The 26,104-nt window shown below is 41.3% G+C and overlaps 1 protein-coding gene across 6 annotated transcripts in view; it reads left to right on the top strand.

The window, feature by feature from the left end:
• Positions 1–23,533, top strand: part of ALKBH8 (alkB homolog 8, tRNA methyltransferase) — a 50,816-nt gene extending 27,283 nt beyond the window's left edge. For all 6 annotated transcript variants that reach the window (XM_028106029.2, XM_028106030.2, XM_028106031.2 and 3 more), the window contains 5 exons: positions 3,941–4,047; positions 13,116–13,267; positions 15,580–15,836; positions 21,299–21,448; positions 22,577–23,533. In XM_028106029.2, coding sequence (XP_027961830.1) covers positions 3,941–4,047; positions 13,116–13,267; positions 15,580–15,836; positions 21,299–21,448; positions 22,577–23,125 — 1,215 coding nt within the window. In that variant the 3' untranslated portion in view covers positions 23,126–23,533. The remainder of the gene's footprint in view (positions 1–3,940; positions 4,048–13,115; positions 13,268–15,579; positions 15,837–21,298; positions 21,449–22,576) is intronic.
• Positions 23,534–26,104: the final 2,571 nt, after the last annotated feature.

Genomic DNA, 26,104 nt, shown 5'->3' on the forward strand with positions numbered 1-26,104 from the left:
CTTTGGATGCGCCAAGGTTTTGTAAGATCAGAAAGTCTAAGATTTTTTGTTTGCTTGCTTTGAGCTGAATGTTATCCTCAGTCATGCCCCGCAAGCTTGCTGGGACCTTGATCCTTATTGACTCTGCCATCTCAGAAAATAAGGAAAATAGGTAAAACCAAAAAAAGTAATTGGAAAAATGTCCTGTGGAACAAAGCTGTCACATGGCAGAATGATTCAGGAGTTGCAGGGGACATTATTGATTGTGAATCCTTTGTGAATTTTTTAGAAAGTCTTCTTTTCTCTCCCTCCCCCTTTTTTTTTTATCTTAAGCGTTGTTTAGTTGAGATAAAGATACTTTAAATATGATGATAGTGAGGGATGCCTGGGTGGCTTAGTCATTAAGCATCTGCCTTCGGCTCAGGTCATGATCTCAGGGTCCTGGGATTGAGCTCTGCATCCGGCTCCCTGCTCAGCAGGAAGCCTACTTCTCCCTCTGTCTCTGCTGCTCCCCCTGTTTGTGCCCTCTCTCTCTCTCTCTGTCTGACAAATAAATAAAAACCTTTAAAAAATAAATATAATGATAGGGACAATATTTTATGATGGACTGTTTTAAGAAAAATTTAGTTTTCATTGAAAATGTAATTTAATTTTGTAAGTAAAAATTACTTTCTTAAACTAAAAAAACTGTACTCTCACATTAGATACCCGTGAGATAATAGAAAACATATATATTGGTCTTTGTCCCCAGTTCCTGGCACAGAACTCCTGAAACACTTGTAAATTTCCTAAGCAACAGGAGTGGTAGGAACATTTTTTGTTCTAATGTTTGGTCACTCACCTGGGCTCCTGACACAGAGTACCTGAATCCCTGGGAATATCCTGGGGGATGGCAGTGTCTTTTGTTCTAACGAGATGACTCTTGGTGGGCTCCTGGATGAGCGCTGCTCACCAGAAAGCCCAAGCCATGGTTAGAAGCTTGGAACTTTCAGCCCTGTCCCTAGTCTCCAGACGGGAGTGGGACTGGAAATGGAGTTAATGATTGATCATGCCTATGTGATGAGGCCTCCATAAGAATCCCAGTAGTATGGGGTTCAGAGACCATCCAGGTTGATGAACGAACACGTGGCAGTCCTAGGAGAGGGACGTACCCACGGAGGTCAGGGACGCTCCGGGCCCCTTCTCACATCCCTGCCCTATGCATCTCTTCCATCTGGATGTTCGTCTGTATCCTCTATCATATAATTTTATAATAAACTGGTCAACAGTGAGTAAACTGTTTTCCTGAGTTCTGTGAGCGTCTCTAGCAAACGAGTAATGGCCATCAAGGGTAATAATAAGTATTGTAGATATTTTCTAACCTAAGTCCCATAATATTTGGCTTAGTTGGTAGTATATTTTTCTTCCTTGAAACTTGGCTTCTGTATTCAGGACAAGTATTTCCAAATTAATTAGTGTCACGTTCATCTTGTCTTGTTAGTTCTAATCATTTGTTTAAACTGAGATTTCCCTATTTAAAAATCATTACTCTCTGTTGATGGGAGGAAATGTGCAGACATGGGACACAATTCTGGTGGCTCAAGCAGGAGAGAATGAGAACTCTCACAAAGCTCATTATTTCCTATGTAGACCTTAGTGTTTCTTCAGAAAATTGAAACCTGTATGTATTGGTTTAAAACTGGGTCATAGTGGGTTTTTCTCCCCTCTCTCCAACTTTTCAGTATGAAAATTTTCATATAGAAAAGATGAAAAAGGGGGTGCCTGGGTGGCTCAGTTGGTTAAGTTGGGGGTCCTGGGATCAAGTCCCACACCAGGCTCCCTGCTCAGCGGGGAGCCTGCTTCTCTCTCTCCTGCCAGCCGCTCCCTGCTTGTGCACACTCTTTCTCTCTGTCAAATAAATAAATAAAATATTAAGAAAAAAAGTTGAAAGAATTGTACAGCCAATACCTACATACCCACCACCTAGATTCTGTAGTTAACATTTTAATATATTTGCTTTATCAAATATCTATCTGTCCATCATCTTTTGGTATATTTTACTTGTATATTTTACTTATACATTTTGGGACGTTGTGGGTATCCATGCACTTTACCCCCACAACTTCGGAATTTATCTGCAGTGTTTATCAATAGAATGTTTTTAGAACCTGGTTATTTGAAATTATATGTGATCATTTGGAAAAGATAATTGTTATGTTATCTTACTTTATTTTCCATACTTCCAAGGGAAGAAAACAGCTTAGATCTGTATAATTCTTTGTGGTTCACGAAGAATTCTCATGTCTGTTACCTAATTTGGACCAATGATATTGCTGATAGTAGCTAACAGTTACTATGCCAGATACCATGCTAACAGTTAACCTTTAACAAAGATACTAAAGGGGCGCCTGGGTAGCTCAGTCGTTAAGCATCTGCCTTCAGCTCAGGTCATGGTCCCAGGGTCCTGGGATCGAGCCCCGCATCGGGCTCCCTGCTCAGTGGGAAGCCTGCTTCTCCCTCTCCCACTCCCCCTGCTTGTGTTTCCTCTCTCGCTGTGTCTCTCTGTCAAAAAATAAAATCTTAAAAAAAAACCCAAAAAACAAAGATACTAAAGTCTGCTCATCCCACTGATACTTGGTTGTTGTATTTATTTTTCAAGTGGATTGATTTGTTCACTTTAAAATGTTTTTTAGCCCTGTGGCATGCCTTTTGAATTCACATTTGTCAGCTGCTGCTACATTTAGACTGAACTCTTTGGTGTTTAGGTTCCTGAGGACAAAAACAGTTTCTTGGGTGTTGTATCTTTATAGGTTGTTATCCATAATAGTATTTGAGCACAACTTAGGAAGAGTTGCTGAAAATGTTCCTGTGTTCTTTATCTCCTATAAATTAGCCTTTAATATCCAAAATGTTGAGTGACTTTAAAGGCAAAATGGGTTATATGAGAATAGGCATCTAATGGTTGTTGGGGGGGTTATTCATTAATTTTTAATATCCTATGAGTAATTATAGCTGCTGTTTTTTGTATTGTGTGTCAGATACTGTGATTTATAACCATTGTATATTTAATTCAGGTAACCAGCCTCTGGTTGGTTACCAGAGGGGTAAGGGGCTGAGGATGCTGAGGCACAGAGGGGTTAAGTGGCTTGTCCTGGGTCAGGTGGCTAGCAAATGGAAGACTCAGGATATGAGTGTTTCAGCTCCAAGTCCTAGCATTTGACCACTGCCCTAGTGTTGTGCATTGTATGTATGGTCCTCAAACCACCTGCATCATAATTTCCTGGGGCGATTGTTACAAATGCAGACTCTTGAGCCTCATCCTAGACCTGCTGAGTTTGAACCTATGGATGAAGTATGTTTTTTAGTCATTCAGTTGTTTTTTTTTTTAAGGATTTATTTTGTTTATTATTTTTTATTTTTATTTTAAAGATTTTATTTATTTATTTATTTATTTATTTGAGAGAGGGAATGAGAGAGAGAGAGAGAGCCTGAGAGGGGGGAGGGTCAAAGGGAGAAGCAGACTCCCGCTGAGCAGGGAGCCCCATGCGGGATTCGATCCTGGGACTCTGGGATCATGACCCGAGCCGAAGGCAGTCGCTTAATCAACTGAGCCACCCAGGTGCCCTGCTTATTATTTTAGAGAGAGAGAGTACAGGAGGAGGGGCAGAGGGAGAGAGAATCTCAAGAAGACTGCATGCCGAGCGCAGAGCCCATCATGGGCCTCGGTCCCAGGACCCTGAGAACATGACCTGAGCCAAAATCAAGAGTCGGACGCTTAACCGACTGAGCCACTCAGGCGCCCCATTCAGTTGATTTTTATGTGCTCTGAAGTTTGAGGACCCCTGTGCTATGCTCTTCTATAAGCATTATCATGTTTTAATCTCTGTTAACCTAGGAAGATAGCCAGAATCAATTAATCATTCTTGTCCTTGGAATACATTGCATTTTGGATTCATCTTTATGCTTTTGTCTTTCCTTTAAGATTGTCATGGACTTTAAGCACCCAGATGGTGTCACAGTGCCAGTCATGTTGCCTCGTCGGAGTTTGCTGGTGATGACCGGAGAATCTAGATACCTCTGGACACATGGGTACGTATCGAAATGACCTTGGTGACAGAATACCTCTTGCTTTGTGAGAGTTCTCATTCTCTCCTGCTTGAGCCACCAGAATTGTGTCCCATGTCTGCACATTGAGGTGTCCAGGTTTCAACCCCCATGGACGTCTGTGCCCTTTTGGTGGTAAATAGTAGCCTTTTATTTTGATGAAATTCAAGTTCAATGGAGAGTTGCAAGCATGGTATAATGAACTCCCTTCACCTAGATTTATCAGTTGTGAACATTTGACCATGTATTTTATTGTTCTCATATGTTATCATTATTATTATTATTTATGAATCATTTGAGAGTCAGTTGCAGACATCGTGATCCTTTACTCTTATGTCCTTCATTGTATATTTCCTGAGAGCAAGGATATTCGTATATCAGGGGTTGGCAAACTATGGCTTACTAGCCAAATTCAGCCCTTAGCCTGCTTTGTGCAGCTCTTGAGCCAAGAATGGTTTTTACATTTTTATTTGTATTTTTAAAAATGTGTTTATGATTGCTATGATTATGATTGTTGTTTTGGTTTTTACATTTTTAGAGAGTTGTAAAAAACAAAAACATCAGAGAATATGTGACAGAAACTTTGGCCTTTTTTGCCTAAAATGTTTACTATTTGGCCCTGTTACAGAAAAAGTTTGCCAACCCCTGCACCACAGAACTGTGGTGCAACTCAAATTCAGAAACATCAGCATTGATAAAATATCCTTAGACAACCCATCTTCAGGTTTTGCTATTTGTACCTCAATAGTATAGTGCTGCTGAAGACTGCCAGCAGTATGGGCGTGAACCCAGATTTTACTCAGGGACTGTCGCAGTAGGAGAATAGGGACATCAGTATAGAACTGGGCTGGATCCCAAATACAACAGGAAAAGTCGGGGTAGACAGCCGAGGAGCTGGGCGTGGGGCCGTGCCGGGGGCTGGAAGAATCCCAGTGGAGGCATAGCGATGGGGCGCGGTTGGGGGGGTGGCTTCTGCCAAGGACCATGGGATTCCTGCCGGGTAGACGTCAGCTGGGGGGCAGCTGGGCAGGGAGGAGTTTGGTCGGTTGTCAAGGAGGATCAGGTGTGGGTAGTGGGGGGTTCTGGCTAAACCGACTCCGTGGGATTCTTGCTGAAGTGGGGCTCTTGACGGACATGCCCCAGGGTGGGGCGCGTGGGGCTCAGGGGAGTCAGACTAAAGTTTGGTCAAGCAGAGAATCTTCGTTAGTGGTTTGTAGTACACTCCCCTCCGACCCAGGACTCCGTCTGTGACGCTGATTAGTTGTCAGTTCTCTTCAGTTGTCTTTACCTGGAAACAATTCCTCAGCTTCTCTTTGTCTTTCTGGATGGCCTTTTTAAGGGGGCCAGTTGTTTTATAGAATGGCCCTCAATTGGAGTTTGTTTGTTGGAATCTAATCTCAGAGAAATGGGTTTCGCACCTTCGGCAAGAGCATAGCTTTAGCCTTTAGAGGAGAAACATCGAACGTGGAACTGCTGAAACTTACCTGCAGTCTACGGAACACCCTGCTGAGTCCTGTGCTGACTAACAGTGTCCTGCCTGGGGATTTTAACTGATGCACTTAAGAAATCAAGGAAATGAACATGTGAATGATTCGGTAACGTGCCCTGAACGTGAGCCATAAAAACACATGGTCTGATTCTGTGCAGTGAGGCTTAAAGTTACCTGACTTTTTTCCATGGCCTCTCAAATATTTTCACTTACAGTAAATGAAAATGGTGAGGCAGTCCAGTGGTTTCAGGTATTTCTAGAATTGAGAATATTTTATAATTCTATTTTTTAATTTCTATTAAAAATAGAGCATTTTTACTATCGGTACATTTAAACTTAAGAGTACACTTAAACTTAAGAGGCAGACAGACGCTTCACTGGCCGAGCCACCCAGTTGCCCCCGATCACATTATTTTCTTGTTCAAAGAATATTGTGTGGGGACGCCTGGTTGGCTCAGTCAGTGGAACGTGTGACTCTTGATCTTGAGGTTGTGAGTTCGAGCCCCACATCAGAGGTGAAGTTTACTTTAAAAAAATTAAAAAAAAGGTTGATAAACTCTGCCCTGTATGGTTAATTCCAGACTCCTTTTTTTCTTTTTTAAAGATTTTTATTCATTTATTTAACAGCGATAGAGAGCAGAAGTAGGCAGAGTGGCAGGCAGAGGGAGAGGGAGAAGCAGGCTCTCTGCCGAGCAGGGAGCCAGTTGTGGGGCTAATTCCAAACTCTTATTTCGGTCTAGTTCAGACTCACTGTTGTAGCCGCCGTCCCTTAAATCGGAAATGGCGGCACCTGAGCCAAATCCAGCAGTCAGGCGGGGGCAGTGGTGGTCCCTGTGACAGCATTTTTATAAATTGCCTACATGTAAAAATCGGGAGCTTTCACCTAAAACATCTGAGTCTTCAGTCTCTTTTGAAAATTGGGCGGTGTGACAGCACTGGGCCCGTGGAGGCCTGGGCCCTGGCATTGGAGACGGTGTGCGGCCTTCTGTAGGTGAGGCCTGTGTTCTCAGGCTCTCTGCAGTCCCCACCACGGGCTGTGGTGCCCAGGCTAAGGCTGAGCACCAGCTGTCGTGTGTCACTGCTTGCACTGTCGCGTTCGTGCCGGCACAGAGCCGCTTGACAGTGGAGTAAATCTTGTCTGCATTACAAGTGGCGAATGGGCAGCTGGAACGAGTCGGCAAGTGTTTTAAGGAAAGTGGAAGACAACACTGTTGTTTTGAAACGAAACCCTTCATATGTGTTTAGCGGCGTACTGTGTCTCTAGACAAACCCACGTGCTTCCCTCCTTGAGGTTATTCGACTGGCTTGGCAGGCGTTTATTTATAAGTTTATTTGACTCTCCTTTTAAATTACTTTTGGAGCATTTTCTTTCTGCTGGGCCTTGTTCTCAAAGTTTTACACAATTAGCTCACTTAACTCCTGCAAGTCACAGTGGAAAGTTTGTTGCGTGGTTTTGTCCCCACTTTTAAAGGAAATTGGAGCATAAAGAGGTTATGTAACTTGTACAAAGTCACAAAACCATTAAGTGGCAGAGCCAAGATGAGAAGCCAGGCAGTCTGGCCTCAGGATCTGTGTCCTTAACTGTGTCGTTCCTGCTGGACTAGATTGCTCCCTCTCCTCCAGATTTATGCGGTGCCCTCTGGCCTTTACTCTTGCGCCAGCCCTCAGTGCAATAAATTTCCTTTTCCTTTGTTTTTAACATAGAGCTCAGCTCTTATGTCCTTTATAATATATAAAACTTTTTGTGGGTACATTAGCCTGAAATAATTTCTCCCTTAAACTCCTAGAGATTGTATTGTCTTCTGCTACCTTGAGATGTCTCTTCTATCGAACTATTATTTAAATCTAAAAAATGTTTTTATCTTTTTATTTGATATTTTTTCAACTAGATCATAAATTTGAGTAAGGAGGAAAAAAAGATGTTCAGTAATGTTTAAAGAATTCATTAATCTTAACCTATGGATTACCTATTCCTAAAAATCTGAGATTGGTGCCAAAAGCTGTTAAGTACTGCTTGGCCTTTGTCTAAGATTTAATTCTAGGCAAGTAAAATAATTGACTTAAAAGAACTGTGATAGAGAACTACTTGGTCCTCAAAAGGGAATTTTATTTGCTAATAAGAGTTTCAAGATACTCATTGTTCTGAAATATCTTGACTTTGTTTAATACCATAGTTTTACTCATTTTCTGCTATCAGGGTAACAATCATAAATCCAGGCAATGTTTGTTTGCTTTTTACTTCTAAAAAATTGCCTTTGGTGCAAGCTCTTTTAAAAGAGCCACTCTCCTTACGTGTTTTATGAGACCAGCAAACATGTCAAAGACATTACAGTAAGAGAAAATTACAGACCAATATCTCTCATAACAGAGGTGAAAAAACATCCCTAGCAAAATAGGAGAAAATCCAGTTGTACGATACATAAAAAAGAAAGTACATCATGACCAAGTAGATTTTATTGCAGGACTGCAAGATTGACTTAACATTTTGAAACCAAACCGTGTAATTCATGACATAAAAAGAACAAAGGCAAAAAAAAAATCATCTTGATTGATACAAAAAATGTATTTGACAGAATTCAGCATCCATTCATGACAAAAACTTGGCAAACTAGGACAAGAAGGAAACTTCTTCAGTCTGATAAAGGGCATCTGTGAGAAACCCATAACTGACATCGTATTTAATGGTGAAATAGTGAATGCCTTTTCCGAAGATACTCAACAGGGCAGGGATGTCTGCTCTCACCACCTCTCCTTAATGGTACAGTGGATGTTTTACATAGTATAACAAATCAAGAAAAAGAAATAAAAATCATATGGATTTGAAAGGAAGAAGTAAAACTCTTTATGATTGTGGATGTAGAAAATCCTAGGAAATCTACTAAACCAGTGCTAGAACTAAAAAATGAATATAGCAAGGTTATAGCCTACTAGGTCAATATTCAAAAATTAGTTTTTAGAAAATGAAATAAAATGCTTTTTAAAATATACATACCACAGGGGTACCTGGGTGGCTCAGTTGGTTAAGCGACTGCCTTCAGCTCAGGTCATGATCCTGGAGTCCTGGGATCGAGTCCCACATCGGGCTCCCTGCTCAGCGGAGAGTCTGCTTCTCCCTCTGACCCTCCTCCCTCTCGTGCTCTCTATCTCTCATTCTCTCTCTCTCAAATAAATAAATAAATAAATAAATAAAATCTTTTAAAAAATAAAAAATAAAAAATAAAAAAAATAAAATATACATACCACAGTGTCTTTCTTCATTCATCCATTGATGGACACTTAGGTTGTTTCCATGTCTTGGCTGTTGTAAATGATGCTATGGTCACCATGACATGCAGATATCTTTTCAAGTTAGTGTTTTTATTTCCTTTGGATAGAGATCCAGTAGTGGAACTGCTGGATCACAGGGTAGTTCTGTTTTTAATTTTTGAGGAACTTCCATACTCTTTTCCATAGCGGCTGGACAAACGACATTAACACCAGCAGTGCCCAGGGGTTTCCTTTTCTCTACACCCTTGCCAGCACTTGTGATTTTTTTATCTTTTTGATCATAGCCATTGCAGCAGGTATGAGGTGATACCTCATTGTGGTTTTGATTTCTATTCCCCTGATGACTAGTGACATGGAACACATTTTCATGTACCTGTTGACCATCTGTATGTCTTCTTTGGAAAAATGTCTATTCAGATCCTCTGCCCGTTTTTTAAATGGTTTGTTTTTTGCTGTTGAGTTGTAGGAGTTCTTTATATGTTTTAGGTATTAACCCCTTACCAGATATGTAATATAAAATATTTTTTCTCATTCTGTAAGTGGCCATTTCATTTTATTGATGATTTCCTTCACTGTACAAAAGGTTTTCAGCTTGATGTAGTCCCACTTGTTTATTTTTGCTTTTGTTGCCTTTTGGGAATTCTGATTCTAACAACAGACTGAAGAAATAGTATAACAATGACAAAATGAAAATTGAGAACTGAAATACATTATACTTTTTCACTTTAGGATCAAATCCATTTTAATTATATGGTTGAACTTTCTCTTTTTTAGATGTGTAGAAAAAACTTACCTGGCTCCTACTAAAGAGGAATCAACAACTTAAATATAAAATTATGCTTTTTAATAATTTGCTGAGATCTTTTAGGCTTAGCACATTCCCTCTGAATATAAAACCCAACTCTATAGGAGGTAAATTAGCTAGGGTATATCAAGCAGAAAACTTAGACTCAGAAGATTTAAATCCTTAGGAATAAATTTAACAAAAGGTATGCAACACATAATACATTGAAAATCATGAAACACTGTTGAGAGAAATTAAAGGAGACGAAAATGAATGAAGAGGTAGAGGTGCCGAGATCAGGGAGAGGAAACTTAATATTGTTAAGATATCAGTTGTCCCAAGTTGATCTACTGTTTCAGTGTAATTCCAATTAGAAATCTTAAGACTTTTTTATAGAAATTGCTGAGCAGATTCTAAAATTTATAGGGAAATGTGAAGGATCTAGTATAATCAAAAAAGTCTTGAAGCAGAAGAACAGTGTTGGAGGGTTTATTCTACCTGGTTTTTAAAATTTACTAAAGCTACATAATCAAAAAAGTGTATGGGATGCTCAGGTGGCTCAGTCGGTTAAATGTCTGACTCTTGATCTTAGCTCAGGTCTTGATCTCAGGGTTGTGAGTTCAGGCTCCATGTTGGGCTCCATGCTGGATGTGGAGCCTACTTGAAAAAAAAAAAGAGAAAAGAATGTAGTGTTGGTGTATAGATAGATAGACCAGTGGGGCAGAATATATCCATATATATAAGGTCAGTTGATTTTTTTTTTTTTTTAATTTGACAGAAGAGAGAGAGCACAAGCAGTGGGCGCAGCAGGCAGAGGGGGAAGCAGACTCCCAGCTAAGCAGGGAGCCTGATGCGGGACTCAATCCCAGGGCCCTGGGATCATGACCCAAGCTGAAGGCAGACACTTAACTGACTGAGCCACCCAGGCACCTCAAGGTCAGTTGAGTTTTGACAAAGACACCAATGCAATTCAGTGTGGAAAGGAAATTTATAAACAGATGATGCTGGAACAATTGAATGTCTGTGTCTGCCTCACACCATTTACAAAGGGTAATATGAGGTAGATCATAGATTTTTTTCAAAGATTCATTTATTTTGAGAGAGAGCGTGAACATGAGCAAGCTGGGGGAGGGGCAGAGGGCAAGGGAGAGGAAGAGCGAGAATCCCAAGCAGACTCTCCACTGAGTGTGGAGCCCGACTTGGGGCTTGATCTCACAACCCCAAGATCATGACCTAAGCCAAAATTAAGAGTTGGATGCTTAACTGACTAAGCCACCCAGGCACCCCAAGGTAGAACACAGATTTAAATGTAAAAGTGAAACTTGTAAAACATCTAGAAGAAAATACAAGAGAATATTTTCGCAAACTTGGGGTAGGCAAACTTTTTTATTTTTTTTTAATTTTTTTTTTATTTTTATTTTTTTTTAAAGATTTTATTTATTTATTTGAGAGAGAGAGAGAATGAGAGATAGAGAGCATGAGAGGGAAGAGGGTCAGAGGGAGAAGCAGACTCCCCGCCGAGCAGGGAGCCTGATGTGGGACTCGATCCCGGGACTCCAGGATCATGACCTGAGCCGAAGGCAGTCGCTTAACCAACTGAGCCACCCAGGCGCCCTAGGCAAACTTTTTTAAAGAAAGATTTTAGAACACACTATAAAAGAAAAAAGATTAACTGCATCAAAATTAAAAACTTACTTGTCAAAAAATATCATTAAAAAAATGAAAAGGCGTGCCACACATGGGGAGAAAATATCCAGAATACACATATCTAACAAAGGTTTGGGCTTAAGATTTGAACAGATCCTTCACCAAAAAAAGTGTCAATGAATGGCTAATAAGCACACAAAAAAATATACAGCATCATTAGTAATCAGAGAAATGCAAATTAAAACCACAGTTTCAGGGGCGCCTGGGTAGCTCAGTTGGTAAAGCATCCAACTGTTGGTTTTGGCTCAGGTCATGATCCCATGGGTCCTGAGATAGGGCTGCAGGCTCAGTGGGGAGTCGGCTTGAAGATTCTCTCCCTCTGCCCCTCCCTGCGTGTGCAACATGCACCCTCACTGTCTCTCAAATAAATAAATAAATCTTAAAAAAGAGAAAAACCACCACCGTTTCATACCACTTGCCACTCACTAAAATGACTAAAATTAAAAACTCAGGTAATACCAAGTATAAGAATGTCAGGCAGCCTGGAACTGTTCCATTATCTGTTGTTTTCTGATGTTGATGTCCTTGACCCTCAACTAGATTTCCCTTACTAAGAAAGATGTATTCAAAGCTACAATGATAATTATGTATTTGTCTATTTCTCCTGTTATTTTTTGTTCACTTTTTGCTTTATGTATTTTGAGGCTGTGTTATTCGTTAGATGCATACAAATATACATGGTTTTTATATATTCCTGTTCTATTGACACTGTTGTTATTATGAAATGTCCCTTTTCGGGGCGCCTGTCTGGCTCAATTGGTTAGGCATCGGACTCTTGATCTTAGGGTCATGAGTTCAAGCCCCACGATTGGCTCCACGCTGGGTGTGGAGCCTACATAAAAAAAAAAATGAATAAATAGAATAAAAAAAGAAATGTCCCTTTTAATTTAGTAATATTTGTTCCTTTGAAGCCTACTTTGATTAGGATAGCTATACCACTTTTCTTTTGGTTTTGCTTGGAATGTATAAAATACTTATTTCTGTATTATCTTTTTTTTTTAAGATTTTATTTGAGAGAGAGAGAGACAGAGATAGTGCCAGAGACAGCGAGAGAGAGCACAGCGGGGGAGAGGGAGGAGCAGGCTCCCCACCGAGCAGGGAGCCTGACGCAGGGCTCTGTCCCAGGATCTCAGGTCATGACCTGAGCCGAAGGCAGAGGCTCAACTGACTGAGCCACTCAGGTGCCCCTGTATCTTTTCTTCTATCTTGATTTCCAGCCATTCTATGTCCTTATTTTAAGGTGGGTATCTCTTGTAATCAGCATATAATTGGACTTTATTTTTTTAAGCCATTCTGACATTCTTTTTTCTTTAACTGGACGTTGTAGTCTTTTTACATTTCACGTAATTATTGATTGGATTTAAGTTTACTGTTTATGTGTTTCCTCTTTGCTCCATCTGTTCCTTATTTTTTTTCTCTTTCTCAGAATTGTATTAATTAAATATTTGTGGGCGCCTGGCTGGCTCAGTCAGAGGAGCATGCCGCTCTTGATCTTGGGGTTGTGAGTTCAAGCCCCACATTGGGTGTAGAGATTACTTAAAATCTTAAAAAAAATTAAATATTTGTTATTCTATTTGTATTTTTGAATAATTTGTTAGTGTACATTCTTTTAATATGATTACCTTGAAGATAGCTTCTTAAAAAAAAGAGACTTCTGTTTCTAAATTGCTTAACAATTTGGGGAATCCGGTAGATATTTGGCATAAATTCTTCTAAATTTGCTTTGTTCCCTTGATATTTTTAAAAGGACATGAAATATTGTTTTGAATACAGTATTAAATAAATTATTTTGACTGTCGTTTTTAGAATCACACCCAGAAAATTTGATACTGTTCAAGCATCCAAGGCTCACAGAAGTGGGATTATCACCAGTGATGTTGGAGACTTAACTTTAAGCAAGAGGGGAATGAGGACATCATTTACATTTAGGAAAGTGAGGCAAACACCTTGTAATTGTAGTAAGTATATAATTTTGGTTCCACTGTAAAATGGAGTAAATCTAGTGTAAAAGTCTTCTAAAGTCCCATCAGAACCAAGGAGAGCTTTGTCTTAACCCCAATGGCATTTCTCATACTCTGGCGTAGTGTTGTACTTAATGGAGATTTTTCTTAACCGCCCCCATTGAGTTTATATTCCTTGAAAGCAGGGACTGCATTTTATTCATCTTTATTTTCCCAAGTACAGTACTTAGGCATAGTTGGATGCCAAATAAACATTTTTTTAAATTGAAGTCACAGTAAAGAGTGCTAAATAAAATTATAGGACGTTAAAATATCATTTGTACAAAAATAGGTTCTATTGGAAACAGCTTGTCAAGTTTCTAAATTACTTCTCATTAACCTAACGAAGTTAGGGATGAACCAATTGCTGCATAGTAAGTAGATATCTCTACGGCGATAAACAGTGGTTTGTGTTTTGGTCAATTTGGAAATCTAGGAGGGAATAAGAGAAATGCTCAAAAACTTGTCAAGAGGATGTTATTTTGAATTGTCTATACAAAGTACATCATAACCTGTATTTCTTGGACTCATTGAATAAAAATCTTTCATTTTGTAAATAGTATCTGTTGTTAAACTTGAAATAGCTATATTTGATATCTTTTTTTTTGCTGAATCTGATATATTGATGTTAGTGAAGCTTAAAGCAGACTTTTGTTTCTTTTGCTAAAAGTGTCATCGAGGCCTTGAAACATCAAATTTTTTTATCAATTAAAAAAAGTGTATTTTGTATTTGTTGAGTGTCTGACACTGTAGTTTTACAAGATAATGAAAACTACAGCACGACTCCTGTTCTCGAGGAACCTGAGGTCTAGTTGGAGAGACAACCTAGTTTTCTTCTACAGAGGTTTCTTTGTTGCGGATGTTAATTGAATGTAAGGCATATTATAGCAGCTCTGAATGTATATTCAGTTTACAAATGTTTTTCACGTTCAAGGTCATCTTTTTGGATACTTTTGGTCAAAATTTGTGACTTTTTAAGGAGAAGGGTTGCCTCTCTAGATTACTTAGCTGTTTATAATTTCTAAGAGGGCCAGTTTAGGGTCATTGTAGTGTATGTGGTAGTGTAATCCTGATGTGCCCAAGATACAAGGTAACCCATCTGTTGTCAACCTGCACGTGTTAGAGCCATCGGGCTTTCTTAAATGTCCGCATGAAATGTTTAGAGCTGCCCTTCACACAGTAGCAGAGACTAGCTGTCTCCCACCCCTTTCTCAAGGTTCGGCACCCTCTGATGAGAGTTAGGGAGAATTCCCAAAGCTGTGAACGCTGCAGCCCACTTCTGAGCTGCCACATGATTTCTCATTATTGCCTCTGTCCTCACTGTGGCTTCTCTGGAACACCACTCCTTCCTCCTGTATTTCCTGCAGTAAAAAGATGCGTCTCCTAGACTTCGGCCGGAGATAAAATTATAGCATAGCAGGGAACAGGCAAGGATTTAAAATGAGTGTTAGACATGGTTGCAGGGAACAGGGAACAACTTCAGAATTCATTTAATTAGGATGTTAATTAGGATAGCAGTGTATCCTCAACTTCCTTTGTCATCTCCTTGACTTGATGGTGTTCTCCTTAGGGTGTGCTGATTCTGTTGAAGGAGGTGATGCCTATAGTCACTGAGATTATGGGCTCTCGAGTCCCCACTGGCTGGGTGCAAGTCCTGGCTCTGTGACTTACCATCTTTGTCACTTCAGGATCGTTACTTGGCATTCTGTGCTTCATGTCCTCATCTGTAAAATGGACGCAGTAGTACCATCTCAAGATGTTACTGTGAGAATTGAGACCATCCGTATAAACTCCTTCAGTAGTGTTCATTAAATGCTTGTGATCATAACCAAATGACACTGTCTCCTAGGTCTTGTTTTTCCAAGAGTGCTAGGGCCCCAGAACTCCTGTTTCCTTTGCTCACCAAGAGAAAAATCCTAACTCCTATTAATTCAACTAAATTTCTTCTGGTTAGGCCAGGCCCATCAAGATGCTTTCCTAAATAAAAGGACCCTTAATCCCAGGATGAACTAGGCATCTGCATTATCGGGCTTGCAGAATTGCAGTTCATGTCTTGTTGCAGATGGATTTTTTCCCCTTTTTTTCATTTAGACCCCTCACACATGTACTTGGACTTGTTAGGCAAGAGCTATTTTTAAACTGATAATCAGAGCCTGCTCATCCCTAGCCACCAAATTTGCATTGATTTGCTTGTTCTTTTAAGAAAACATGATACCTTATGAATCACTTGGATAAAAATAAATGGTTTATATTGCCTTATTTTTCATTAGGTTACCCTTTGGTCTGTGACAGCCAGATGAAGGAGACCCCCCCATCATTTCCAGAGAGTGCCAGAGAAGCCTCAGAGCTGGAGCGAGAATACGTCCATCGAGTCTATGAAGAGATTGCTGAGCACTTCAGCAGCACGAGACACACCCCATGGCCGCGCGTCGTGGACTTCTTGAAAGCTTTGCCAAGTGGTTCGTTAGTGGCCGACGTTGGCTGTGGAAACGGAAAGTATCTTGGCATCAATAAGGAGTTATATATGGCAAGTCATTGTTGCTTCTGGCTCTCTTTTGGCTTTATTTGTTAGGTTATTGTCACCTTCTGCCTTATGGTATAATGCTGTTTCTTAAAAGGTCATTATAAAAGTTATAACCAACAGATGGAAAATTAATGAGCACTCCTATTCTTTTTTATTCCGCTGAGAATTTGTGGGCGTGCATACCATTATTTGTAGTATATGTGTGTGGTTTTTTCCCCTTCCCTTTAGATTGTGCTTATTTTATCAGTAAAACCGTCTTACATTTATTAAACTCTTTACATGTCAGAAAGGATGTTTAGAGAAGCCACTTTCTTTGCTTAGATCCTCCTAAGTATGAGAAAGTTAAAGCTGATATTTTCATCTCTCTCTTATAAATGAAGCAACTGAGACTCACTGTATTACTACCCCGATGTCATATAATTAGGGGACATAACTGAAACTTGAACCCATGCCTCTGATGCCAAATATAGTGTTCTTTTATTCACAGTAGGAAAAAATAAAAGTTACTATTTATTGGTGTCTTACTGTTCAGGAAACTAGGGCTTAAGTAGCTTAAACCAAGTGACCGAGGTTACAGCGCGAGGCCCAGGATCTGAACCCACTACTTTATCGTGCCATATTTGTTTCCAGTTGCTATGATTTCCTTTCCTGCGGTTCACCTTTTTTCCTGCTGTGCTGGGAAGGAGAACATTCTCCCTACACTGGTGCATTATTGTAAATACCCATATCAGCGCTGCTCTTGGGAGGACTGAAACTTCCCTTTCTCAAAATTAGGGGCAGGAGGACTAGAGTAAGGAGGGCAGGTAGGGGCAGCGAGAGCAGTCCACACTCACAGGCTCCTGGAGGACGTCATGCGGCGCATCATCTGTATCTTTACCTCCGCCTCGATAGCACGCACCTGCATGAGGAAAGTAAGTTATGCTGCACTTGAGGAAAGGCAGGGTTCATGCATTAAGAGAAACATAAAAGCATAGCTTTTCATCAAGATAAGATATTAGTATCCATGTATTGTCATCATGTTTACAGTTAAATTTTAGTTTATCAAGAATAAGGTCTAATGAGTTAGGTTTGTTCAGGTGGAAGAAGAAGTAGGTTTTGATGTGCCACTTAAAATCAAAGTGGTATCTGCTGATATTTTAGTCTTAAGGTATTGGCCAAAACGTCTCTCAGTGAGCTCTGCTCTCGCACCTTCTTGATGCTAACCCACAGCTTTACGGAGTCAGGCAGCACCCGTGACAGCGAAGCGAGGTGGAGGCCAACCACGCGGACGTAGTCCTACTGATGGCGTTATCCTGTTAAAATTGAGAAACATGATTTCCTGGTAAACTGAGCCCAAATATCTGAATCTGTTCAAGAAGGAATACATTTAAAAGAATTAGAAAATCACAAGTATAGTCATTTTCCACTATTTATATTCATTTTATGGTTGGCAGTTTGTGATTCGCAGTCTGACCTCTCGGGAAGGCTCAGTAGGTTTTGGTTCGATGCAGGAATGAAGATGCCTTGTCCGGCTGGAATTACAGTTGTCATTATACCAGAAATGGAGTCACATATGGTCGGAGGAAGCTGCCGAAACTCCAACCTGTATGTTTGAGTGTATTTTCAGCAGCTGTCTTTGAGCCTGAAAATACATGCATTTTTTGATATTCATGAGGGAATGTGACCTGGGACGTTCATTCTAGGTATTCACACCTAGGATTGTCTTAGAATTAAAAAACAAGTTTATATTATTATTACATGCTTCCTTAACAAAATGTATTTTTGAAATACTACCAGGATGAGAGGTTGTGTCCAGCCTTTGTTCCATGCAGTCGCAATAACATTTGCGGAGTGAAGTGTTTAATACACATCATTTATTTGGTTCTCATCTCATCCCCGAGAAGTAGGCATTTTCATGACAAGGAAACAGAAGTTAAGTGGCTTTCCTAGGTTGTTCAGCTAGTTCAGCTCGGGACTTGAGGTTGCTGTTTTCACTGTAGTTGACGGGCTCTGCCTTTTCCCTTGCGCTCTGAACCCCTTACTGCCAGTCTCATCTCCCTATAGTGCTTGTTTCCTTAGTAGCTTAAAAAATGTGGTATTTTTTAAGTAGTAATAATACAGCTGCAATTCAGAAAATGGACAAAAGGAAAGGTGTTTGCCTGTAATCTTAACACCCTAATAAAGCAGTGTCTTGTGGGAGATGTCCTTCCCATGTTTTTCCTGTAATGTTTGTATTGTCCCGAATATGCATACACCTTGATGACTCATTTGTATCATTTCATGTTTCCATGTTGATGGAAATATGTCAGTTCCTGGACTTAATAACACTCTTGTTGGTTCCTCATGTTCAGTGTGGAGTTATTATAAATAATACGGTAACAAGCATCTACCCTGAGAAACAGTCTGACGGGAAGGAAGAATGTGGGGTTTAGAGCGAGAAAAGCCCAGGTTTAAATCTGTGCTCCACCACTTAACTATTTTAACTTGGGGCAGATGACTTACCTGTGGTGAGACAAGTGTTCCTCATTTGCAGTGTAGTAACAGTAGCTAACTCAGGGTGTGTGTCCAGGGTTGAGGTAATTAATACAGAGAATCTGTGGTCATATCTGGTGGCTGCGCCAGTAAAAGGCAGTTTTGTTTTGTTTTGTTTTTTTTAGCTCATAAATGAGCTTTTTTCATATTTTGGATAATTTTTTTTTAGGATGAATTTTTAGAAGAGCAATTATTGGGTCAAAAGTTATGCACATTTTTGGGGCTCCTGGGTGGCTTATTTGGTTGAGCATCTGACTCTTGATCTCAGGGTCATGAGTTCAGGCCCCACATTAGACTCCGCGCTGGATGTGGAGCCTACTTAAAAAAAAAAAAAAAGTTGTGACCATTTTTATCCTCCTTAAAAAGTGGTGCACCAGATGGCTTTTGAAAACCGGTGGAGTCCATTTGTACCGTCCTAGTGCTTTGGAGAGCTGGTTTTATTGCTGCCATCCCCGTGGCGTATTTTGATTTTAAAATATTTTCAACGGGGCGCCTGGGTGGCTCAGTCGTTAAGTGTCTGCCTTCAGCTCAGGTCATGATCCCGGGGTCCTGGGATGGAGCCCCGCATCGGGCTCCCTGCTCTTCTGGAAGCCTGCTTCTCCCTCTCTCACTCCCCCTGCTCGTGTTCCCTCTCTTGCTGTGTCTCTCTCTGTCAAATAAATAAAATCTTTAAAAATATATATATTTTCAATACTTCACTGGGAGAAAAATGAAACCTGGTTTTGTAGTTTGCACCTTTGACTACTAGGTCGAATGTTTTTCATTTTTTACCAGTCTTCCCAGAATTGCGTGTTTAATGTTTTGTTGAAGATTTTAAAAAATTATAAAGGAGTGTAAGTATACATTTCAAGCCCAACCAGTGTGTGTTTTCATGTCACTGACTTCCATCCAGCACACAGAATTACATAGCCTTACGTGAGTCCTTTAATAAATGTGAGTGTTTATAAATCGTATTTACAAATAAGCCACTTTCTGTCACACTTTTGACATTATGCATCATGATTAGGGAGACCTTCAAATCCTGGGTACTGTCCTTGGTACAAAGACTTAAGGAAATTTAAGAATAGAAAGGGAAGAGAAAATAAGTGATGATTGGACGAGAGTGTATATAAGACTTGGGCAGAATCAGTGCAGGATGAAGGTCACGCGCCAGGCGCGAGTCCTGTCTACACTAGACCTGCTGCTTTGTGAGTCAGACCACCCTCCGTACCGATGGGCATCTGGAGGAAGGACATCTCCTCCGGTTTGGTTTGGCTCCTCTTCTCCTTGCTCTGCTTTATCTGTAGTTCTCGGGTAATAACTTTCCTTCTTGGTTGAGCTCTCTCTCCTGGTATTGTTTTGTAGTAAAGTTGGATTTTTTTCCTGCTGACTTTTAGCAAGATTTGTAGCAGTCTGTCAGAATTGGACAGACTTGAGACTTCTGACTCCATGAACTGAATTTTATTGTAAAAAAAGGTGGCAAGCCCCGCAACGTAATACACGTATTATTTGAGTGATATTGTCAGCTTGATATTGTAGCTGCTGGCTCGGTGGCACAGAATATGGAGGAAAAGAAATAAAAGTAACAATCCAGTTATGTATCCTATGTGGGTAAAGACGGCAGTCAGTTGGGAATTGTGCCACTGTTGTTATTAACGGGCCCTTTGTACTTCCTCATCTTAAAATATATCAAAGGGACATTGCCATACCTCACCTCTAGCTCGGTGCCTTTTATTACTTAAAGATTAATGCAGCTCTAAGATAGAGATAGAAGCTGTTTAATACCAATTAGAAATTGAGCAAATTCGTATTAAGTATGACTAGCATGGCAGTCTGATTTAACTTAGTAAGACTTCTTTTGACATGAGGACTCCTATTCTTTATTCTCAGATAGACTGAGGTAACCCTAATAATCAGTGCTCACTGCATCTAAAATTCAAATGAGTAAATACAAGCTTGAGGTGGCCGCTTCGATCTGCTGAAATCTACTTTCACGTTTCTTTTTCTCTATTGTAGAGAGTGAGTTAGGAAGAACTATCTGGGGATAATTATTAATTAGTGATTTAACATTTCTTATGCCCCTTCCCCCTTCCAGTGCTCCCTCAGTTTACCTGTGCACATTGTCCTCCACACGCACACATGCACACACGCACGCACACGTGTGTACTCTTAGGACTAAACAGCAGAACTGTGTACAAAAATGACAGAGCTTGAGAGGAGACAGGCTCCTGCTCCCAAACACGTCCCATAGAACCAGGTCCCTGTGGAGGGCACGGGAGGCCTCCCTGCCTGGGCAAACTAGGGGATGCTGCTGTTCCCTTCGGGTGGTTGGCTTACACTAAAAGGTTTAATTAAATAGCATTTTGCAAATGTTGAATTCAGCACTTTATTCTTGATATATATGTGTGTGTATATATATATATATATATATATATATAGGTTAGGTATTTAGCAGAACAATGACTCAAAAGCTTTAAAAAAACGAAATAAATCGTTTTAGTTTTTTATAGTTTGGGGATTTTATTTTCTGATTGTACAGTAATATGTTCTGAAAAGTAAGAAGAAGCAAGCAGAGCCCCCAGCTGTCCTCCTGCTATCTGGGCCATCACAGTATAGTTTGTCGTGTTGAGTGACACCTGGAGCCCCCCACAAAAGACTAAATGTCTGTGTTTATGGGATAATTTCCATTTTTATATGTGTGATATTATAAAAAGATGTAGATTCTGCTCGGTGATGTATAGATGCCAGTTAGGACTTCCCATTTCCCGTCTGTCATCTTTAATCCTTGCGTCTCCGTTCGCTGGTTTGAGTTCAGTTTGACACCTGTGGAGAGGTACCTGGTCGGACTTGGCGCCAATCACGGCCTTCCACCGTTGCACAGTGAATGTGAAGTCTGTCGAGTCACGTGTGGTAGTGAATACACCCGTGGCTCTTCATTTCTCAGGACATTTGAATGAGCTTTTTCTCTGTTATAGGTTGGTTGTGATCGAAGCCAGAACCTCGTGGGCATCTGTCGAGAGCGGCACTTGGAGGCGCTTGTCGGGGACGCCCTGGCCGTGCCCTTGCGCAGCGGCTCTTGGGACGCCTGCATCTCTATTGCTGTGACTCACCATCTCTCGACGGCCGTGAGTACTGCCCTCTCTCCAGGGACTTGGAGCTCCGTGGCAGGGAACGCTCACGGATGTGGCCGCTGTGGACATGAGCGTAGCTTTTCCTTTCTTCCCGCTCTCCCCCTGGGGACCCTGCCATTTGCCCCAGTCCTTGATCGGCGCGGGGAGCGGGGAGGAGGTGCATGGCGCTGGCGCTTGTGGGAGGCCAGGTGCATGGTGCTTTCAGTGCCGCGTGGTTCTGCCTGGGCCTGGCCTGAGTCCACCCCATCTCCGACTGGCTTCCCCGAATCCAGGGTCTCCGCATTTCAGCTGCCAGAGATGGGGGAGCTCGCCGGCCCTGGGCCGCTGCCCTCTCTCAGCCTCGCTTTCTCATCTGCCTTCTCAGCCCTAACTCGCCTCCCTGACGTTTGCGAATCCCTTCCTTCCCATCCTGCTTTTCTTCTTTTTTCAGAACTTGCTGGTAGTAGTCTGTCACTCATGCTTTTAATTCGTCTTAGATGGTCCTAATTTTAAAAATAAGTCAATTTAATGTTTTATATTTTTCTTATAAGAAAAAACAGCTTATTTTTCCTATTTGTCACTGGTTTCTCCCCTAATGTAAGCAGTAATTTTATAGGTCACCCTGTGCTGACAGCACCAGGAGTCTCCGTACACCCGACGACCTTATGTGAATTCAAAACAAAATCAAGTCGAAAAACCCTCTATGCCTCTATTTTATTAGCACAAATAGAAATGTCCCTTTCCCTGTTTCTTCAACACTTTTATCCCCCTCAATCACAGAACAAAATTTCCCTTTTTTTTTTTTTGTTTTATATTTTGTTAGATTTTCTGAGCTGTTCAACTTAATTAAAACCAGTGATACTGGGCGCCTGGGTGGCTCAGTCGGTTAAGCATCTCCCTTCGGCTCAGGTCATGGTCCCAGGGTCCTGGGATCGAGCCCCACATCGGGCTCCCTGCTCGGCGGGAAGCCTGCTTCTCCCTCTCCCACTCCCCCTGCTTGTGTTCCTTCTCTCACTGTGTCTCTCTGTCAAGTAAATAAATAAAATCTTTAAAAAAAAATTCAGTGATACTTTTGTCAGTTATACTTTCCTGTTTGCTGTGTCTCCTCTCGGTTGATAAAGGGCAACATTTTTTTTTTACTAGGAGCGTAGAGTGGCGGCTCTCCAAGAACTTGTTCGACTCCTGAGACCTGGGGGGATGGCACTCATTTACGTCTGGGCGATGGAACAGGAATATAAGAAGAAGAAATCCAAGTACCTTAGAGAAAACAGACTTCGCCAAGGAAAGGAAGAGGAGATCCACAGCGACGCAGCGGAGCCAGGGTCACTGGGGGAGCAGGTGCCTGACGCGGGCGACCAGGACGCCCCGTGTCGAGTCTCCGCCGTTACCGACGTCCGGGCGGGAGGGGGTAGTGCCAGCAAAGTCACTGATGCCAAGCTGCCTGTTCACACTAACAGGACTTCTTTTCGTTCTCAAGACTTACTGGTTCCCTGGCACCGTAAGGGGAACCCTGGGAGAGACGAGCCTGTCGGTGCAACAGAATCCCGTGCCCCAGGCCCCGTATTTCATCGTTACTACCACGTGTTCTGTGCAGGCGAGCTGGAGGAGGCCTGCCGGACCCTGAGTCACGTACGCGTGCTGCAGAGCTACTATGATCAGGGCAACTGGTGTGTGGTTCTTCAGAAGGTCTGACTGTCGCCGTGAGCATAGATGCAGGGAAGAGAGGCTCAGCTTGGTCCTTGAAAGGAGACTAAACTTACTGTCTTTTTCGTTAAAGAGAAATCTCGTGGAAAAGTACCAAAGGGGCATGCCTGAGAGAGATTCGGGAGCAGAGATTAGTTAGGACAAATCCAGTCTACTACTATGGCTGACCTCATTTTATCCATAAATGTAGGCTTCTCCTGAATGGGGAGGAACAGGGCCAGTTTGTAGAAGTGAGTGAAGTAGTCTGTGAAGTATTTGGGATCCTGGGGCAGGAATACAGCACGTGGAAGATAAACTTCTGCTGTGCATGTTACTAATTGAGCTAAGTCATGTAGAATCTTAATGATGTAATCGTACAACATTTTAATAAAGAAAATATTCTTGGTCAGTAGAGAACTGTCTGAAGTTTTATCTCATTATTGACGCTGTAAAATCACAGTTGATAACCACTCTGTCCCCTCACCTTACTAACACAGGGCTTGACACATAGTAGGTGCCCAGTAAGATTTTAGTCCATCAGATAATAGCCACACCTTAGTAAGAGCTTCATCCAACAAATCCTCATCGAACCCCTACTATGTATCAGTTACTATTGTAGGGCCTGGGAGTGGAGCAGTGAATAAGAATAAAAGCTCTTGCCCTTCTGGAACTTCGTGGTAGAAGGAGGACAGACAATAAGCCAATAAACAGACACTGTGTGCTAGACATGGGGGAAAGTAAGATGAGAGTGGGAGCATGCACCTGAGAACAAAAGAGTTATTTTTATTTATTTATTTTTAAAGATTTTATTTATTTATTTGAGAGAGAGAGAGAGCATGAGAGGGGGGAGGGTCAGAGGGAGAAACAGACTCCCTGCTGAGCAGGGAACTTGATGTGGGACTCAATCCCGGGACTCCAGGATCATGAGCTGAGCCGAAGGCAGTCGCTTAACCAACTGAGCCACCCAGGTGCCCAAAAGAGTTATTTTTAAAGGGCTGAGATAACCACTAATCCTGACTGTAGTTATTACCAAGAATTAATTGGTACCTCGAATGCATTGAGTTAGGTGCTAAAGGCAACCCCAATATGCTCTTGTAACTCCTTTGTTTAAATAGCAAAAGTTAGGCTTGTCAGTCAGACCTAATTATGCCCATAGAGCCAAAGCTATGGTGTCACTATTGGGTATTTCTGGTCCATTCATAGTTTGTTCTAGTCTGGGTGCAATCAGCAGTCTTTACCCACAACTATGTCATAGTGACTCAGTTAACTTACCATTTAGGTCAAGTTTCCAGGAGGAACAAAGGTAGAAAGTTGACCATAGGTCAAAACGATCACGCAGAAAGGAAAGGACTTTTTTTTTTTGACTACTTTACTGCCGGCGTATGTTGCTTTATAGTCGTAATGCTTAAGACAACTTCAAGAAAAGTTGCTTTCCATGAATGATGATGCCCAGACGATTGTATCTCTTGTTAGTGTTAGTGATGTTTATTTTCAAGCATCAAGCTTCCAGAAACTGGTGGTGATCAATAGGTCTTAGGTGAGACAATGATTATTTTTGTCATGGAATTTCACTACAAGATTATAATTGTTCCCTCCAGATGAGTTTATAAGGTTCATGATATGGAAAGGAAAAATAGACGGCTAAAAAGCAGTTTTAATCTGATAGAAATTCTAGGACTTCATATCGCAATTTGAAGTTCAGCTCATGCTAATACATTTTTATTTATTTATTTATTTTTAAAAGATTTTATTTATTTATTTGACAGAGAGATAAAGAGCACAAGTAGGCAGAGTGGCAGGCAGAGGGAGAGGGAGAGGCAGGCTCTCCACTGAGCAGGGAGCCGGACGTGGGGCTCGATCCCAGGACCCCAGGATCATGACCTGAGCTGAAGGCAGCCACTTAACCAACTGAGCCACCCAGGCGCCCCACTAATACATTTTTAAACTCTGGATGGAATCGATGATTTCCAAGGAAGACGCAAATACCAACATTACCTCGAGAAGAGATAGAAAACAGCATAGGAGTTCAGAACTTGGCTCTTGGATCAGATTTGAAGTTGAACTCTTGATCTGCTGTTTTTTTAGCTCTGGGACTCTAGACAAATTCCCCAACTTTTCCATGCTTCAGTGTCTCAGCTGTAAAGTTGAAAGATTTGTTATGAAATTAGCTGAAGTAATACTTACAGAGCTGGTACAAAAATATACTAAGCATTTGGGGAAAATGCTTTATTACCGTTACTCCCAAAGAAAGCCCACAGGAGTTTTAGGTATTGAGTGATGTCAAATCTAATTTGTTAATTGTATAATCAAAACCTATGTTTTTACTGATTTTTTTTTTATCTGCTTTGTTCTTCTCAGGTGCAACAGATGAATCAAAATTTCCCGCTATGATTGTGGATTTCTCTATTTGTCCTTTTAGGTCTGTCAATGACAAGGCAAAACTGGAAAAAATCGAAATGTCCATCCGCAGTAGAGTGAGTAAATAATGGTCAATTCATTGTTACTGCATGGGTGACGACAGTGAATAAACTGTCCTTACGAGGTTCTTTATGAGTGGATCTCAGACACATAATGCTGCGTCAAAGACGTAATAACCATACGACTCCTGCAGAGTTCAGATGTGTCTCTTAAGAACCACCTTCGCTTCTGGCTCCAACTGCCAGTTTGGAGGGGCTCCCACCAGCACCCTCGGGTTTGATAATTTCCTAGAAATGCTCACAGAACTCAGAGGCTGATATACTCATGACCATAGTTTATTATAGCAAAAGGATACAGATTAAAGTCAGCCAGGGGAAGAGGTGCATGGTGCCAAGTGCACGAGCATTACTCGCATGGAATTTCCAGTCGTCCACTTCCAGTGGGATTTGGACAGAGCTGACTTCTCCCAGCAAGATATATGACAATACACCTGGAGTCTTGCCACCCAGGGAGGTGCCCCGGAGGCTCGGTGTTCAGTGAGGGCCTAACTTCCACGGACAGGGTTGACCA

Source organism: Eumetopias jubatus, unplaced genomic scaffold, assembly GCF_037043125.1.
Source record: "Eumetopias jubatus isolate StellerSeaLion01/CBP00866 unplaced genomic scaffold, mEumJub1_p1.0 scaffold_13, whole genome shotgun sequence".
In the NCBI taxonomy this organism is placed as follows: Eukaryota; Metazoa; Chordata; class Mammalia; order Carnivora; family Otariidae; genus Eumetopias; species Eumetopias jubatus.